Source organism: Macrotis lagotis, chromosome 1 (genome assembly GCF_037893015.1).
Source record: "Macrotis lagotis isolate mMagLag1 chromosome 1, bilby.v1.9.chrom.fasta, whole genome shotgun sequence".
In the NCBI taxonomy this organism is placed as follows: Eukaryota; Metazoa; Chordata; class Mammalia; order Peramelemorphia; family Peramelidae; genus Macrotis; species Macrotis lagotis.
The window spans coordinates 754658699-754676599 of record NC_133658.1 but is presented as its reverse complement, the minus strand read 5'-3'; the positions used below and the strand labels follow the sequence as shown (position 1 = coordinate 754676599).

The following is a 17901-nucleotide window of genomic DNA, read 5'->3' as shown; positions in this document are numbered from 1 at the left end:
CAGGGTGATAGAATTATCAAAGGAAAGAAGGAAACTTAGAATCTTTAACAAAGCTATATGACCTTCTCTTTAGGGCCTTCTATTAAATATGTCAAATAAAAGACCTTATTGCCTTCAGCATTGACTAGCTTAACTTATTCTGTGAAGTTCCTTTAATCCCAGCATGGCACCCCAACATCAACAAATTCTTGACTTTCCTAAGCCTTATATTGGGTATTTATTTTGTTCATATAGCTTAGATATATGTCCACATGGTTTTTCTAAATATGGCTCACAGGGAGGCATGAATCAATTCCTCTGGAATTTAGCCCACCTTCTCCAATGGAGACTTTGATTTCTGTCTGCAGTAAAACCAGAGATGGAACCATGAGACTAGTCACTCTTCTTTCCTAAGAGAAGGGGTTGAGAAATATAATTATGCTTATTTCCTATTCTCTTTCCCTCTATCAATTATTAAAAATTTAAGTAAAATGATTTTTCTTAGGTTTGAGATGTTTCTTTGATTGCTATCCCTTAAAAAAAGGAAAGTTTTTTTTGTTTGTTTGCTACTCAGTATCCTTTATTCTAATCTTCCTTTGCATGACAGAAATGTAACAGAAACATCCCCTCCTTACTCTCCAAATACACACAAATATAACAGAATGTAGGCTTTGGTAACAAATTCATTTTTTTCTAATTTCAATGACTAGGCATCTGGTATTCTCCTCCATCTCTGGAATACAGTTGTCAAGTTTCTTGGGTTTTTCTGTATTATTCACACACAAACACACATACACACACATGCACACACTCACATACATACTCACAATGTTTACTCCTCAAAGTAGTGCTGGTGGTTGGACTCAAAATTGTATGCTCATATTTTGGGTCTCAATAAATTGTGTCATCTAGATCAAATCTTATTGTCTTTAGAGAAAGTAGAAGAGCATCAGAGACAATAATCAGAAGAGAGCAACTCAAATTTCCAGTGTACAACCCCTAGTTTGCATCAATTGGGCTATACAAGCATCAGATAAAGTGGTGGTACCAAGCTTAATCAAATCAGAAGAATTGTCCATGTGGAGCCTGGTGAACAAAAGGTTTCCTTCTGTCCTGTCAGTTTCATGGTACATCATGGTATCCATAGTTTCCCTGCCCAAGATGTAGCTTATGACTGATGAATTGGTTCCTTACCACCAAATTCTAATTATACAAAAGACCATCACAAATAGTGAATAGTGAATAAATCTATTTATCTAAGCAGAAAGCTAACAAAAATTAAAGAAGTTACAGAAACTATTCTATAGCAGATAACATACAAAATTATTGAGTTCTCTCACTGAAAATAAGATTATCTCATCTTAACCAAGTGAGAGTTTTTAATTTCACCTAAGGGAAAATTCCCTGGTCTCTAGGAAGGCAAGTTGAAAACCAAAGGAATCTTGGGGATCTTGCTTTCTCCTACATGTCTTCCTTTCAGTCAGTTCTCTTTGCCTCACAATGTGTCTGTGAAATGTCTTTTGCCCATATGCCTTTTCTCAAACAAGAAGATTGTCTCTCCTATTTCAGGCTCCATCACTCTCTCCATTATTAATGAGGGTCTTAAATAAATGATCTAGGCTTGAACCCCAGGCTATATATAATTTTATTGTTCAGAAATTGAAGGAATCATTATTTTAGGTGAGATTTTGATCTATAAAGAAGAACTATGAAGTAGAAATGTCTGGAACTTTGGGATGAATTGGTACATAAGGACCTGCCTGCATGGGGAAAAACATTTCCTTTTCACTCCATTTCTTATAATGTTAATTATATGTATTTTATTTTGTTATTTCCTCTGTATGACTGGTAAAAGTAAAGACAACATGGGTAGTGGCAGTGGGGAGTTTTTATATGATAGTTTTGAGTAGTGACTGGCATAGAGAGCTTCATACCTGAGGAGGGTTTTTCTAGGGCTCTTCATGTGAGAAAGATGCTACATGTAGAAAATGAAAGAAAGGACAGATAACTGACCTAAAGAGTGTACAGTTCTCTAAAAACAGAATGGAAAAGCTGAAAGTTCAGAATGAGCATAGGCTAACAATGAGTGCTATGGACAACAGATAGACTCTGTTAAAACTAGGATGGGTTAAGTGAGAGAATAATGATTGTCAAAAGAGAGGAAAAGGTATAATCTAATGCTTATTTTGCTTCTCCTTTCCTTAACAAGGCATATAGGCTTAGAAGGATAGAACAAAGGTTGAAACACAGGGTAAATGAGGCAATGGTAAAAGAACACAATGACTATCAGTGAGTGCATGTCACCATTCTTTCATGAAACAGATCCTGGTGTAAGAGAACTTGCAGCTGGGAATACTGAGCCCCTGTCGGTGAACTCAGAAAAACTTCTGAGATGCAGGAACTTTGTTGGTTGAGTTTTGCCTAAATATTTTTTTTTTGTTGTTTAAAAGGAAGGATTCTGTGAGAGAGTGTATATTTGGAAATGATTCCAATGCAAATGTGTATAAATAATTTTTAAAGTAATAGGTCATGCCACGTTTTCTGTTTTTGACAGGGATATAAGACAAAAGAAGATAAGATTTAGACATAGCATGCTTGGCTTTTTAGGTAGATGTTTTGTTGGTACATTTTGTTTTTTTTATGACACAAATCATGTACCCTCACATAGCTCTTCCATGGACCATCCCTGGTAATCAAGAAAAAGCTACCTAAAATAAAAAAGATTAAATGACCTTGTTTCATAGCATATGTAACATTGTGCTCATGTTGTCTCCTACATCTCTATTGGGAGGAAGGAACTGTGTTTCAACATCTGTTCTTTGGTATCAAGATTGGTCATTGCAAATAACTGCAAATGAATTAAGAGTCTGATCTTTAGTGCTTTTTTAATGAACATTAGTATAGCCTATACATTACTCTCTTTGTATGTTTTGTTTTCTTTGAAGTTTTCACATACATTGCTCCAAATTTCAAAATAATATTCCACTATATTCATATAAGACAATTTGATCATTCATTAACTGATGGATATCCATTCTTTTACCAGTTTTTTCCTTCCATCCCGATCACTATTTTTCTATTAATATTTTGGCATAGATGAGAACTTTCTATCTTTTAATCTTTGAGGTCAGCAGAAGAATTTTTGTGTTTGTGTATAGTTTAGTGACCTTTGTAATATAAATCTAATTTTTTTCAGAATTATTGAACCAATTCATAGCTTTCACAAATAGTACAGCTTAGCTAGATTTCAGTAAGTTATCTGAGACAGTCTCTAATGAAATTCTTATAAAAAAATGGAATAGTATAGAATATATGGTAGTACAGTTGAGTATAACTCAGGACTATTTGAATGACCACATCTTAAGTGTAGTCATTAATGATTCTGAAAAATTGGAACAAGGTTTCCAATAAAATTTTCAAAGAAAATTTCTTGGTCTAGCTCTGTTTCACCATTCTTATCAGTTATTTGAATAAAAGCATAGATAAAATGTTTGACAAATTTACAGATGAACATAAAACTCATATGAGAATTAACATATTAGATAACAAAATTGGCATCTGAAAAATTTTATAACAGTGACTGTAATAAGATATAATTTATAGGAATAAGTGGAAAGGCTTAATTGACTCATGCATTTAGAGCTAGAAGGGACCTTAGAGATTTTCAGGTTTAACTTCTTATTTTTACAGATAACGAAAATAAACTCTAGAGAGGTTAAATGATATGCCCATGGTCACGCAGGCAATTCTAGTAGTCAAGTTGGGTTCTTTAAAATCCACATCATGAAGTCATTTCTTTCCACTTTACTATGTTGCCTTTACTAGACTAGTCCTACACAGTAAGAAACAAAAAAATCAGTTTCATTAAATATAGGATCATGGAAGTAATTTGGAAAATAATTCATACAAAAGTGATCTGACTATTTTAGAGGATCACCACCTGAACAGGAGGCATTGATCTGATGTGACCAGTAATGCTAAGGGTATCTTTGATACTTCAAAGTGATATTAGTGTTTATTACGAGAAGTGTTATTTTCATTTTTTTTCTTTTTAGGTTTTTTTTTTCAAGGCAAATGGGGTTAAGTGGCTTGCCCAAGGCCACACAGCTAGGTAATTATTAAGTGTCTGAGACCGGATTTGAACCCAGGTACTCCTGACTCCAGGGCTGGTGCTTTATCCACTATGCCACCTAGCCCCCCGAGAAGTGTTATTTTCAGAACAAGAGGTTATAGGTGCCCAGGCTGTTGAAATCACTGCTACTAAGGACATCAAAGGCTTGTTTAAAGGAGTTAAGGATGTTTAATTTTAGAGATGGAATTTACCTAGGACAAGGAGTGGTAACTGTTTTCAAGTATTTAAGAGGCTGTCATTTGAAACTTGGGTTACATTTGATGTTTTTTTTTTGTTACTAGACAAACAATAAGTTGAACTCACAACATATATAAGAATCTTGGATCATCAATTACAAATAAACCAAGTAGTCATTTAATACCTATATGAAGAGTAAATATGACATAGTTTATGAATTCATGGAACCTGTTTCCTTCAAGTTTGTTGTTTGACACTGTCCATCAGTCCTCTCCCCTGTTGTGAAATGAGATGACATCATTCTTCCTGGCCAGAGGAACTTCATGCAGGATCATCTCCCTAACAAGTAGAGCCATCCTAAAGTCTCATCAACTCTGATTCAGGAAGTAGTGACTTCTTCATTAGACATTTTTAAAGTAGAGGCTAGATGATATCTTGTTAGGCTGTTGCAAAATGGATTCTTTTTCAGGTCCAGTCCAGATCTACATGATCCTTGAGGTACATTTCATCTCATTAAGTTCTGTGAAATTAGGACTGTTTAGTGTTATACATAACTTGTGATAGAGAACAAAAGCTGGAACCCAGGTATTTATTAGACAATCTAAATCCCTTTCTAATTGGTTTGACTAAACTGAGTTTTACAACCTGAGCTCACACTGTTGGGATTGAATGAATTGATCTTTTTGCATCTTTGTAACACTCTATACCTATAATCTCCCACCTCTTTACTGGAGGAAGAAAGCATGTTTCTTATCTATTATCTGAGACCAAGACTGGTCATAGCAACTAATATGAATTTCATTGATTTTTAGTGTTATTTTGGGAGCAAGAGAGCAAGAAAAATTCTGGATGATAAATTGATGCTACTATTTATATATTTATAGTTATAAATTATATAAGCCCATAGACAATTAAAATAAAGGCAATTAAGAATGTAATATTGAGGTTCTCCAAAGATACTTCCTAGGAGGTATTTTTCTGCAGTCAAAGACATAGATAAGAAACTAGGGAATTTCTTTTTCAATTACTTGTTTCTTAAGAATCTTGGATAATCAATTGCAAATAAACCGAACAGTCATTTAATACCTATATGAAGAATACATATGACATAGTTTCCAGATTCACGGAACCTGTTTCCTTCAAGTTTGTTGTTTGACACTGTCCATCAGTCCTCTCCCCTGTTGTGAAATGAGATGACCTCATTCCTCCTGGCCAGTGGTATAATCATAGATTTAGAGCTGGAAGGGGACTTAGAGTAGATCTAATCCAATTCCTTCCTTTTTCAGACAAAGAAACTGAGATTAAATTAGAAACAATAATGAAAATTCCTTGACTAATGTATCCTATAGATGATATACAAATTAGGCTCCACAAGATCTTTAGTCAGGCCATGTCATGATATCCAGCTTCAGGTACCCTGGATTTATAGGATACTGTTATTGGTATGTATGATTTCTTTTAACAGAGGTATCTATGACATTTTTCAAACTTTGAAGTCTTTAATGTTTCCTGCTCTAGTTAAGAGAATTGCTCAATTCCAAAGCACCTTCACAATAAGAGGGTGACTGTTCAAGTCTCAGATTGGAATCCTAAAGAACAGAGGCAAGGGATTTGCCAAGGTAGAGATACACAGCTCCAGGACTCTCTTTCCTCTTGACTTAGAAAAGATTAAAACTGTCATGAAATAGAAAGAAAATTCTCTGTTTTTGATATCATCTATTGCATAAGGAAGAGTTCAGTGGTTTACTCCTGAATTTTACCTTTTTCTCTAATTGAACTCTCTTCTATCTATCTCTCTGTCTGTCTCTGTCTGTCTGTCAGTCTGTGGGTCTCTGACTGTCTGATCTATCATCTTCCTACCTACATACATTCACATATGCATATATACACAAACATTTTTTGTTTCATTGCCCAGAGGCATTCAGGTAATGGGAACATTTTTAATAAACCAGATAAGTAAATAACTTTCTTTCCTTCTCAGTCAATCCCAAAGGGACCAGAATTCTACAGCAGCTTTGAAAAAATGAACCTAAGGATAGGATCTGGAGACAAACTACAAGCTGAACCTTCAGGGAATTCTGAAGTTTCTCTTGGGACAGGTCTCATCTGTTTCACAAAGGAAAGTCAGGCATCTGTATTGGAATAGGGAGATGAGACAAACAGGCTCCTCCCCTTGACACCTGTTGGCTTTTCAGGTTATGATCTAACCCCACCTAGTGTTGATTACAGTATTTTCTTTATACTTATGAAAGTGAGGTTAAATGAGGAATTTCAGGTCACAGCTAGATAGTGGCAGAAACAGCAAGGTAATCCAAGTCTCCTTACTTTTAATCTAGTATTCTTTTAACTGATATAGTTCTGTCTCATATACCACCTTGGGGTATACCATATTATTGTTATAATAAAAACATCTGCCACCCTGGGTTGTTATGCAAGGAGGGATGAATTCATTTAAGTGTTGGGCATAGAGAACAATGGTAGAAGCCATGGACAGATTTCAATTTCATGTAAGAAAAAAATAGACAGTGAAAGCTGTACAATGGGGGGCAGCTAGGTGGTGCAGTGGATAGAGCATTGGCCTTGGAGTCAGGAGTACCTGAGTTCAAATTTGGCCTCAGACACTTAATAATTACCTAGCTGTGTGGCCTTGGGCAAGCCACTTAACCCTTGCAAAAAAAAAAAGTAAAATGGGAGAGTCTAGGAGTTAGTGAACTCCCCCTTCCTCTTGGTTTTAAAGTAGCAGTTAAATAACCAAACATTAGAGGTGCAGCAGAAAGGATTTTGTTTAGACAACAGTAAGAACAGAAGACTTGTGAGTTCTCCTATAATATAATTTCACATTTCTTTGATCAGACCATATTCCATCCTCATTTCAACAACCTTTGCAAAATTAGTCTAGGAAAGCTTTTTCCACAGAATCATATTATTGACAATTTAGAGGGACCTCAGTGATAATCAAATTCAATTCATGCATAAAGACCTTGATCTTAGGTTTCCAATAGGCAAAGTAGAAATGAGAGCTCTAGGCCATTCATCCTCCCACAAACATGGTAATTTCCTAATGAAATCAGGATAGAAAGTAGAACTCTGAACAAGAAGGACCTTGGCATAGTATTGTGGTGGTATGATTTCCTTTTGTGATCTCATGGATAACTCATGGATGATTATCCAGCCAGAGGAAAGATAAGAGGTAGTAGAGTTATTCTCACTAAATAATTGTACATATAGTACTCTCTTCCTTCATCTTTTGAAGGCCAGTGGTGTTGTTGATCAACTCTGAGGCTGGAGATTAGATAACAGTAATGATAATTAATATTCATATAGCATTTTAAAAAGTGTAGTCCTTAAACCACCCTCTAGGTAGGTTGAACAAGATTCTTCATTGCTAGTTTAGAGATAAAATGAAATTCAGAGAGAGGTTAAAATATTTGTCTGGGGATACATGGTGAATAAATGTTAGGAGAGATGAGCACTGCTGACTATTTTGCAGGACTTTTCCTCAAATTCCTCTTAGCCACTAATTTCTCAACTTCTGCCTAGAAACATAATCAGGTTGCCATTAATAACTTAAAACAAAGAATCAAACTCTTCCTTTTTCTTGGCCTTGCTACATTTCTGGGTTATGGAAGTTCCTTGTCTCCACTTTCCTCCTGCCCTAAATGTGGGTGTATATCCCAGGTTCACTCATGTGTTCTTTTCTCAGGATAATCCCGATTAAAGAGCTCATCCATCCTAAGAGTTTCAATGATTAGTTCTATCTTGATGGCTGTCATATTTACATTTCCAGCCCTGAGGTTCATATCTTCAGCTGTAATGCAGTTATCTCTGTGTAAATCTTCCCATGACTTCAAATTTAACATTTCTAACATTAAACTCATCACCTTTTCTCTCAAAATAGCACTTCTTTTGGACTTGGGGAATGCATGTCAGCATCCCAGTTATACAAAATTCTGAGATTACAAAACCTTGAAGTTATCCTTGTATTCTCTTCTCCTACATCTAGTCAGCTAGGTAATAGAGTGGATAAGAGTCTTGAGCCTGGAATCATGGAGATTTTTTAAAAATCCAGCCTTAGATATTGACTGGTTGTATGACCCTGGGCAAGTCACTCAGCTTCTGTTTCATGCACTTTCCTCATCTGTAAAATGGGAATAATGGGAATAATAATAGCACCTATTTTCCAGTGTTGTTTTGAGGATCAAATGAGATAAGTGAGTAAGTACTATATAAATGTTAGGTTTCATCATCAACATTATTATGTCCTTAGAGTCTGTATTCATTATGTTTTTTCAATTAGCATGGTGCTTTGGAAAGAGAGCTGGGTTTGGAGTCAGAGAATCTGAATTCCAATACTGGTCCAATTAGTTCCTTATCTATGCTGCTTTCAGTGGTAATAATATCAATAATAAAGATAGTTAAATTTATATAGCTCCTATTCTTTGCCAGGCACTGTGCTGTTTTGTAACTGTACTATCCTTTTAGCATTGTAATGATTTTAAAAAGGTCCAAGGGACATAATCATTTTAGATGGTCTTTTGTCCATCTCTCTTAAACCAAAGATAATCATGATAGCAGGATTACAATTCAAAGAGTGGGTGTTCCATGAAGGAGCTGAAATAGACTTTGATTGGACAGCACAAGGAAGGTGAACTAAATTAAAATGAAGGGCTGAGAATGGCATGTCACCCTTGGACAGAGAAACTATTTCTATCAGATCACTCTCATCATCCATGGGCTAGGTAAATAAAAGGATCTGTCTCCACCCAAACTTGAGAAGAACACAATGGACTTCTCCATCTTAGATTAAATTCTTTGTATGATTGAGTGGGGTTTGATCAAGATGATGAGAGTTAATTCAATCTCATCAGTAATGTCCTTCAAGAGACTTTTTAAAATCAGGAATTTGGAAGAAGGGGGAAGCTCTGCATCTCCCAAAAATATTGATTATTAATAATCATTTCTCTCAGCACATACTATTCCAGTATTCGAGGATAGACACTTTTTTCCTGATTTAGGATTGTTCATTTTATTATATTTTTATCTCTAGCATCTTGTAAATGCCTGGCACATGGTAGGTATTTAATAAGTGCTTGGAGATTGATTGATATGTGCAGAACACATGCTTGATTAGGATAATGATAATTATGATAAAGAAGATTTAAAGCATCCCTCACTTCACCCTGATAAAAAAGGTGCTGCCTTTATTCCCTTAGATAAAGTACATTAGAAAATAACCCTAATGAGAAAAAAGAAAATCCTACCCTCCTCTTGTCTAGGATTTCATATGGTTGTCCTTCATTTTTTTTTTTATCAAATTTCTTTTATTTTTTACAGTTCCTCATTCATCTTGATTCAGTTATTAGTGCTGCTTCTGTCTGAAGGAGCATCCTTCTGTAAGTCTTGCCTTTCCTCGAGTGGGCTGACATAGCACAGTGGAGCATCCGACACAGAGAACCACTGTCTGTGTGTGGCTGAAGACCATGGTGATTTTATGGCACCCGGGGCACTTTATGTCCATGAAATAGGAATTGGGGCTCTGCACCAGGCATTTCTTCTTGTGCTTCCACTTCTCCTCCTCGGGAGAGGGGTGCAGGAGATCTTTGGCAAGAGGCATGTTGGCACGGGGAGATCTTTACCACTGGAAAAAGGCTTCATTCTTGAAGAGGACCAAAATGACATCACTTTGGTAAAGTTACAGAATGTCCAACTGTACCTGATTAGACTAATATAAGCTCAGAATGCTTTACCATAGGTCAGACATAAATAGACCATGTGAATATTGGGGTAGATACTCTGAATTTGCACAATTTGTGTGGGTTTTTTGGGGGGGTCCACTTTGATTCTGCTTTGCTCATAGAGCACATAATAACTTCTCTGAAGAGGGTTACATGATGGCTGGTTTTGGGCCAGTGTCTTCCATGTCATTTAATTAATTCCAAGGATCTTAAGAGAAACCTTGAAGATGTCCTTGTATCATTTCTTGTGACCACCAAGTGAGTACTTGCTATGTATGAGTTCTCTATAAAAAAATAGTCTTTAAGGCAAACATACATTTTGACATTTGAATAATGTGACCAGTCCAGGGGAATTATGCCCTTGGTAGTAAAATTTGAATTCTTGACAGTTTAGTTAAAGAAAAACAACTCCCATGAACCCCATCCTAATTTACTGATCCCATTACTCTATTTTTTAATCAGTACTAGGTAGTTTTGATGATTGCCATTTTATAGTATAGTTTTTGATCCAGTAGAGCTAGGCCACCTTCCTTTACATTTTTTTCCATCAGTTCCTTTGCTATTCTTGACCTTTTGTTGCTCCAGATGAGTTTTGTTACTATTTTTCCTAGGTTGGTAAAGTAATTATTTGGTAGTTTGATTGGTATGGCACTGAATAAGTAATTTAATTTGGATACAATTGTCATTTTTATTATAGTAGCTCGACCTAACCATGAGCAATTGACATTTTTCTAATTATTTAGATCTTACTTTATTTGGGTGAGAAGTAATTTAAAATTGTGTTCATTCACTTTCTGGGTTTGTCTTGGGAGGCAGATTCCCAAGTATTTAACGTTGTCTATATTTACTTTAAATGTAATTTCTCTTTCTAGCTCTTTCTCTTGGACTTTGTTGTTCTTATATAGAAATGCTGATGATTTATGTGAGTTTATTTTATATCCTGCCACTCTGTGGAATTTGCTAATTGTTTCAAGGAGTTTTTTAGATGATTTTTCTTGGGTTCTCTAAGTACATCATCATATCATCTGCAAAGGGTGAAAATTTTGCTTCCTCATTGCCAATTCTGATTCCTTCAATTTCTTTTTCTTTTCTTATTGCTACTGTTAGCATTTCTAATACTATATTGAATAGTAATGGTGCTAATGGATATCTTTGTTTCACCCCTAATTTTATTGGAAATGCTCCAATTTTATTCCCATTACATATAATATTTGTTGATGATTTTAGATAGATATTATTTATTTTAAGGAAAACTCCATTTATTCTAAACTTTTTAGTGTTTTTAATAGAAATGGATGTTGTATTTTATCAAAGCCTTTTTCAGCATCTATTGAAATAGTTATATGATTTCTGTGGGTTTTGCTATTGATATGTTCAATTATGTTGAGTATTTTCCTAATATTGAACCATCCCTGCCTACCCTGTATAAATCCTACCTGATCATGGTATGTAATCCTAGTAATAACTTGCTGTAGTGTCATTGCTAAATTTTTATTTAGGATTTTTGCACCAATATTCATTAGGGATATTGGTCTATAATTTTCTTTGTCTGTTTTGTTTCTTCCTGGTTTAGGTATCAGCACCATGTTGATGTCATAAAAGGAGTTTGACAGAACTCCCTCTTCTCCTATTTTTTAAAAACAGTTTATGTGGAATGGGAATTAATTGTTACTTAAATGTTTGATAGAATTCTCTTGAAAATCCATCTGACTTTTTCTTAGGGAGTTTATTGATGGTTTCTTCAATTTCTTTTTCTGAAATGGGATTAAGTAATTTATTTCCTCTTCTGTTAATCTGAGCAATTTGTATTTTTGTAAATATTCATCCAATTCTTACAGGTTATACAATTTATTGGTATAACAGTTCAATAAACTAGCTTCAAATTATCTCTTTAATTTCCTCCTCATTGAATCACCTTCTCATTTTTGATATGCCCTGAAATTTTTTGACTTATATGCAAGAGTAGGTTATTAAGGATGCTTCCATTGTTAATCTTTATAAAGGTAAAGGAAATAGATGATGACTGTGATAAATCATGGGGCAGAGAGGATCTTTTTCTTTGTCATTGCTGGCAAGATTCTTGTTAGAGTCCTCCTTACAAGGCTGATCCTTCACCTGGTAGATAGTACCTCCCTAAGTGCCAGTATGGCTTCAGAAAGACTGAGGGGATACAGTGTTTGCTACCCAAAAACTACAGGAGAAATGTCAAGGGGAGAATAGAACTTTGTACACAACATTTGTAGATCTGACCAAGGCCTTTGATACTGTCAGTCATGAGGGCTTATGGAAAATTATGTCAAAATTTAGTTGTCCAGGGAAATTTATCCAGAACTTCACTGAAAATACGAAAGATATCTACCTAATGAGATCATAGGATTTACAAATAAAGGAGACTTTACATAGGCATGATCCAATTTTCTTATTTTATAAGGGAAGCAACTGAAATCAAGAGAGCTTGCACTCCCCCTTCAGCATCCCTACCCAGTTGTAAGAAGAAGCTGAGGCAGTATGTGAATGCTGGTCTCCTTTGACTCCAAGTCCAATACTTTCCTATTAGCCCAGGATACTTCCTTTCAACTAACCTTCCCAGTATTGAACTATCGCAGAATTACTCTGGGAAAAACACTGTGTATCACTTCTAACTCTGACCTAGCCAAAAACCTCCTTGGAATTTCCATTGAATGTGTAACCTGAACTGACATTGGGGGAAAAGTGGTAGCTTTTTTCTTTTAAACTAAAATCTGCTAATTGGCTATGTTTGTGAGTTTAATGAATATGATGACTCAGTGACACTTTGCTATGAACACCACTTGGGAAAGAGATTTAGGTTCATTTGAATTTTTCTCAACTAGTTCCTGAAATTTTTTTTCCTGAGTCTAATAGAGCATTTTGGTGGGCAATATATCAATCACACACACACACACACACACACACACACACACACACACACACACACAACTTAAGAGGCAAAGGTATTTAAAGAGGACCAATAAGATCATGAGAATAGAGATTTGGTTTAAAATATACTTAAATGCCCAACTCATGCCTAAAACATGTTGCTCTAAAATGTCACTCTTACAAATGGCAAATATAATTTTTAGGAGAAATTGCAAAGATACACACACATAGAAAACTGAAAAGAAGATAGAATTGTTACAAGCCAGTTTCTCTCTTAGGTCATATTCATTTAGCCAGAATTCACATGACCTAGTAGATCAAAACCATAAACAAAGGCCAAAAATAATAGAGGAGAGAGGAAAAACAGAGAGGGAAGAAAGGGGTTGGGTAGAGGTTAAGAGAGATGGATCATCAGAATACTAACTTAGCAGGAAAGAATGATAGATGGGGCTGGCCATAGGCCTGGCCATGAGAGAGGCTGATAAGTGAGTGAATCAGTCACCACAAATTTATTAGTGTCCACTACGTACCAGTCAGAGATAGATGGCATTGTGGATAGAGAGTCAGAACTGGAATCAGAAAGACTCATTTTCCTGAGTTCAAATACAGCCTTGGATACTTATTAACTATGTGACTCTGGGAAAGTCACTTGACCCTGTTTCCCTCATTTTACTCATCTGTAAAATAAGTTGGAGAAGGAAATGTCAAACCACTCTAGTATCATTGTCAAGAAATCTCCAAATAGTGTCACAAAGAGTTGGACACAATTGAAATGCCTGAACAAAAACAACATGCACTGGTCATTAAGCTCTGGGGGATACAAAAAAGGCAAATGATAGATCCAGCACTGAAGAAGCTCACAACCTAATAAGGGAGGCATTACAACAGCAAACAATTATGTGCAAACAAGATTTATATAGGATAAATGGATATAATTAACAGAGAAAAAGAACTAAAATTAAAATGGATATTAGGAAAGACTTTTGATAGAAGGTAGGATTTTAGCTGGGACTTAAAGGAAATAGGAAAGCTAGAAGGCAGAGATGAGAGGTGGAGTATTACAAGCTTAAGGTTAGTGAGCCAGTGAGAATTTTGAGTGGGGCAATTGAATATTATGTTCAAGAAATAGCAAGGAAGTCAGTGTCACTACATGTGTAAGGTGAAAGAAGACTGACAAAATGGGGGAACAGGTTATGAAGGTCTTAGAATACCAAAGAGAATTTTTTTGTTTAGTCCTAGAGGTGAGTGTAGTCATTGGAATTTATCAGATAGACTTTAGGAAGATGATTTTGGGAGCTGCCAAAGGAGGAGGGACTGGAGTGTGGAGAAAGTTGGGTTAGGGACTGTTAAGTCCCTTTCTGGACTCCCTTGATCTTCCCCAGGTCAGCACTCCCACTCCCACTCCTCTTAGAGAGATAAAACTCTGGTGCTCAAGGATACCAGGTGGTGATAGTTTATAATGCTCCTATATGCAATGGTCCCTAACAAGGGACATCTTCCCAGAAGGCTATTAAAATAGTATGTATGTGAGATGATGAAATTAGGCCTGCCCTGGGATGATGGAAATGTTATGGGAGAATATATAGGGAAAAAGAAGCCCAGGATAGAGCCTTAGTGTACATCTACAGATGGAGAATATGAGAAGGATAATGCTCCAGGAAAGGAGATTAAAAATGTGGTCAAATAGGGAGGAGAGAACACAAAAGAGATAAGTGAAAACCTTGGGAGGAGATTGTGGTCAACTTTGTCACATGTTGCAGAGAGTGAAGAGGAAGAGAATTAAGAAAAGACTATTAGACTTGGGAATTAGATCATTGGCAACTCTGGTTGCTGTTGAATGATGAGGTTAGAATCAAGATTACAGAGGGTTTGGAAGAGAGATGAATTAGAATGGGGAGAGACTTGAGGCAGGAAGATAAATTAGGAAGCCATTACAATAGTCTAGGTAAGAGATAATGAATGTATGAACTAAAGTGGTGGCTATGTGAGTAGACAGAGATAGGATTTCATACTAAGGATGATGTGGAGGCAGAAACAGAAAAGATTCTCTGCATATGTAGTGTGAGAAAGAATGAGGCATAGGGCTTATGAAAAGGAGAGACCAGAAGAAAGTGAATAAGATGGATGATGGTGCCTTGAATACTTTTATTGTTAAAGGGTTTGATGATGATCAAGAAGTTAGTGGAGAGAAAATAAAGGTGATTGTAAATAGTATTTGAGAAAGGGAAGAAGGAAGAAATGAGTATTTAGTAAGGACCTCTTATGGGCCAGGCAATGTGCTAAGCATTTGACCTTTACAATTCTAGGAAATAGATGATAGCCCTATTTTCAGTTTTAAAACTGAGATGGGGGCAGCTAGGTGGAACAGTGGGTAGAATACTGGCCCTGGAGTCAGGAGGACCTGAGTTCAAATCCAGCCTCAGACACTTAATAATTACCTAGCTGTGTGGCTTTGGGCAAGCCACTTAACCCCATTGCCTTGTAAAAAAAGAAAAAAAGATGAAACAGACATGTTAAGTTCCTGTTAGACTAGTTGCTCAGGAAGTGTTAGGTTCCTACTAGCTAGCTTATTCTTACCCAGAGGAACGTTGAAAGGGTGGGAGACAAGGTAGGCAAGGATGACAAGTTTTCCTTAAAGTTCTCCTAGTCCTCCAAGTTCTCCAAGATCTCCATTTATTAAACCAAATACAAGTGCTTAAATATCCTCCCCAGTCCCTGGTCCACTCCCACTCCCATGGTACTCTACAATCAACCAGTAAAACAAGGTGCTTGAGGACACCAGGGGTAAAAGTTTACAGTACTCCCACACACAACAGTCCCTTACATATACAGAATATAATGGACAGAATCAAGGGTCATATAATAAGCAGTTACCTGAGGATAATTTGAACTCAGAGCTTCCTGACTCTAGACTTAGCACATTTTCCACACTGTATTACTTAACTATAAGAAAGATATAGGACAAAAACTTGTGAGGATGGTTAGATCTAGTGAAGGATTAAAAAAAATTCTAAGAGGGGAAGGCATAGGTTTTATATGAAGCAGAAGAAAAAAACAGTAGATGCTCAGAGATTAAAGGTGAGAAAGAGACAGAGACAGACAGACAGATGTGTTTGGGGAAATATCCTGAAGATGGAGAGAAGAAAATCAAGGATATATATAGAGAGTTTGACCTTAGTGAGCAGGACTACCTCTCCATTTAGAGAATGGAATAAAGAAAGGTATAGTGAAGGATGATGTTAAGGGTTCTGAAATAAGTAGAGAAAGAAAGGGCAAGTGGTCTTGATTTTTCTCACTAAAATAGGAAACAAGGTCTAGTTAACTGAGAGGTTTGAGGAAAGTGGTACTGTGGGAGATATGAGAAGAAAGGGGGGGAGCAGGACAGAGTCTATTAAGAAAGAATGAAATACCTCGCTGAAATGAGCATCCCATTTTAGATTAGATAACATTTGTAATGGACCCAGTGCATACTAGGTTGCTTGGTTTTATCCTGCTCTGTTCAGAACAATGCATCCAGAAATGGAGAAGGCAGAAGGGGAAAGGAATTAATACAGAGTTGAAATGGTGCAAACTATGCTAGCAATGGGAAAAAGGAAGATGGATTTGAGGATTGGAGACAGAGTAGGGTTGAACAGGGTAAACAAAGGGCTAAGCTTGGGAATGAAAGAATGTAGCCAGTGATTCCTTAGGAAAGTTCTAAGGAGGAAAAGAACCCTGGAGATTCATTTGCTAAACATGTGAAATACTTACCTATTGAACTTCTGGGTTGGAGCCAAGAGGGCAGGGAAGCTAGCAAGACGCTACACAGACCTTAAAGCTATGGATCCCATCAAAAAAAAAAGGGAGAAACAAGTTCTCAACTCAAGATATTGTGGAGAATGTTCAGTAAAGGTCTGTCTCTTTGGGAATAAAGGGGAAGTATAGCTGACTCAGCAAGTCATCTTGATAGTAGACAAACAGTCAAAGTTCAAGCCCTGGAACTCTAGGGCAACAGACAGGATGGCGTTGGGAACAAACCACTCTCATAGGCAAAGACTTAGCAGAAAGGAGGAAACAAACCTCTGCATAGGCAATGCTTGGGTTGCATAGCAACACCTTGGCAAGAGAAAAGTCAGGGACCAAATCCCGACCTCAGCACAAACAGCTTGGGTCCATGGGTCCCCATATCCCAGGAGCAGAACTCAACTATCAAAATGAGCTCCCCAAAAGAGTGCTAATCATAGAAATCTACTATTTAGATAGGGATAATAAAAATGCCGTCTCAGAAGAAGAAAGCCATGACAAATTGCTTATATGGGAAGTCTCAAAGGAGTTTATGAATTGGTCTCAAATCCAAAACTTCATAGAAGAGTTCAAAAAGTATTTTAAAAACCAAAGAAGACAGGGAGAAAAAAATGGGAAAAGAAGAAATGAGAGCCATGCAGGAGAATTATGAGAATTTGACTGAAGAAATCAACTCCTTTAAAAGTAAAAATGACCAATTGGAAAACCAATGTAATTCATCAAAAAATACAATTGATCAACTGGAAAAAAGAAGGCAATTCATAAACACTCATCTAATGAGTTCCAGTTCAGCCTCCTATCTTCTCATAGCCTAGCCAATAGGTGGAGGTAAAATGTTTAATTAAATTAAACTAAATATAATTGGAAAATATTTAATCAAATAAATAAAAATACATTAGAACATAGACAATGTTGATAAGTGGTTTTCTAAGTCAAATTGCGGTGACAGAGATCCTATGTTTGGTTTAGAAGCAAACCATATCTGAATTTGACATCACTGGCCTAGATCAGGGGCATGCAAATTGTGGCCAGTCAATATGGCCACATTTGCTACTGTTTGCTTTTGTATGGCTCATGAGTCAAGCATGAATTCTACATTTCAAAATAAAATCTACTGAATTTGAAAATACAAAATCAAGCCATAGTGGGCAGGTTATGGAAAACTTTATACTCTCTAGTTTAGTTTTCAAAGCCAGA

At 36.3% G+C, this 17901-nt stretch overlaps 1 protein-coding gene and 1 long non-coding RNA gene across 2 annotated transcripts in view; one reads left to right on the top strand and one right to left on the bottom strand.

The window, feature by feature from the left end:
• LOC141487807 (uncharacterized) overlaps window positions 1-17901 on the top strand; it is a 99835-nt gene that overhangs the window by 14110 nt on the left and 67824 nt on the right. The gene's annotated exons all lie outside the window — the stretch shown is intronic.
• LOC141487802 (small ribosomal subunit protein eS27-like) lies at window positions 9386-10166 on the bottom strand. The gene has a single exon (XM_074187347.1). The coding sequence runs from the start codon at window positions 9900-9902 to the stop codon at window positions 9648-9650; it is 255 nt and encodes an 84-aa protein (XP_074043448.1). The 5' UTR covers window positions 9903-10166; the 3' UTR covers window positions 9386-9647.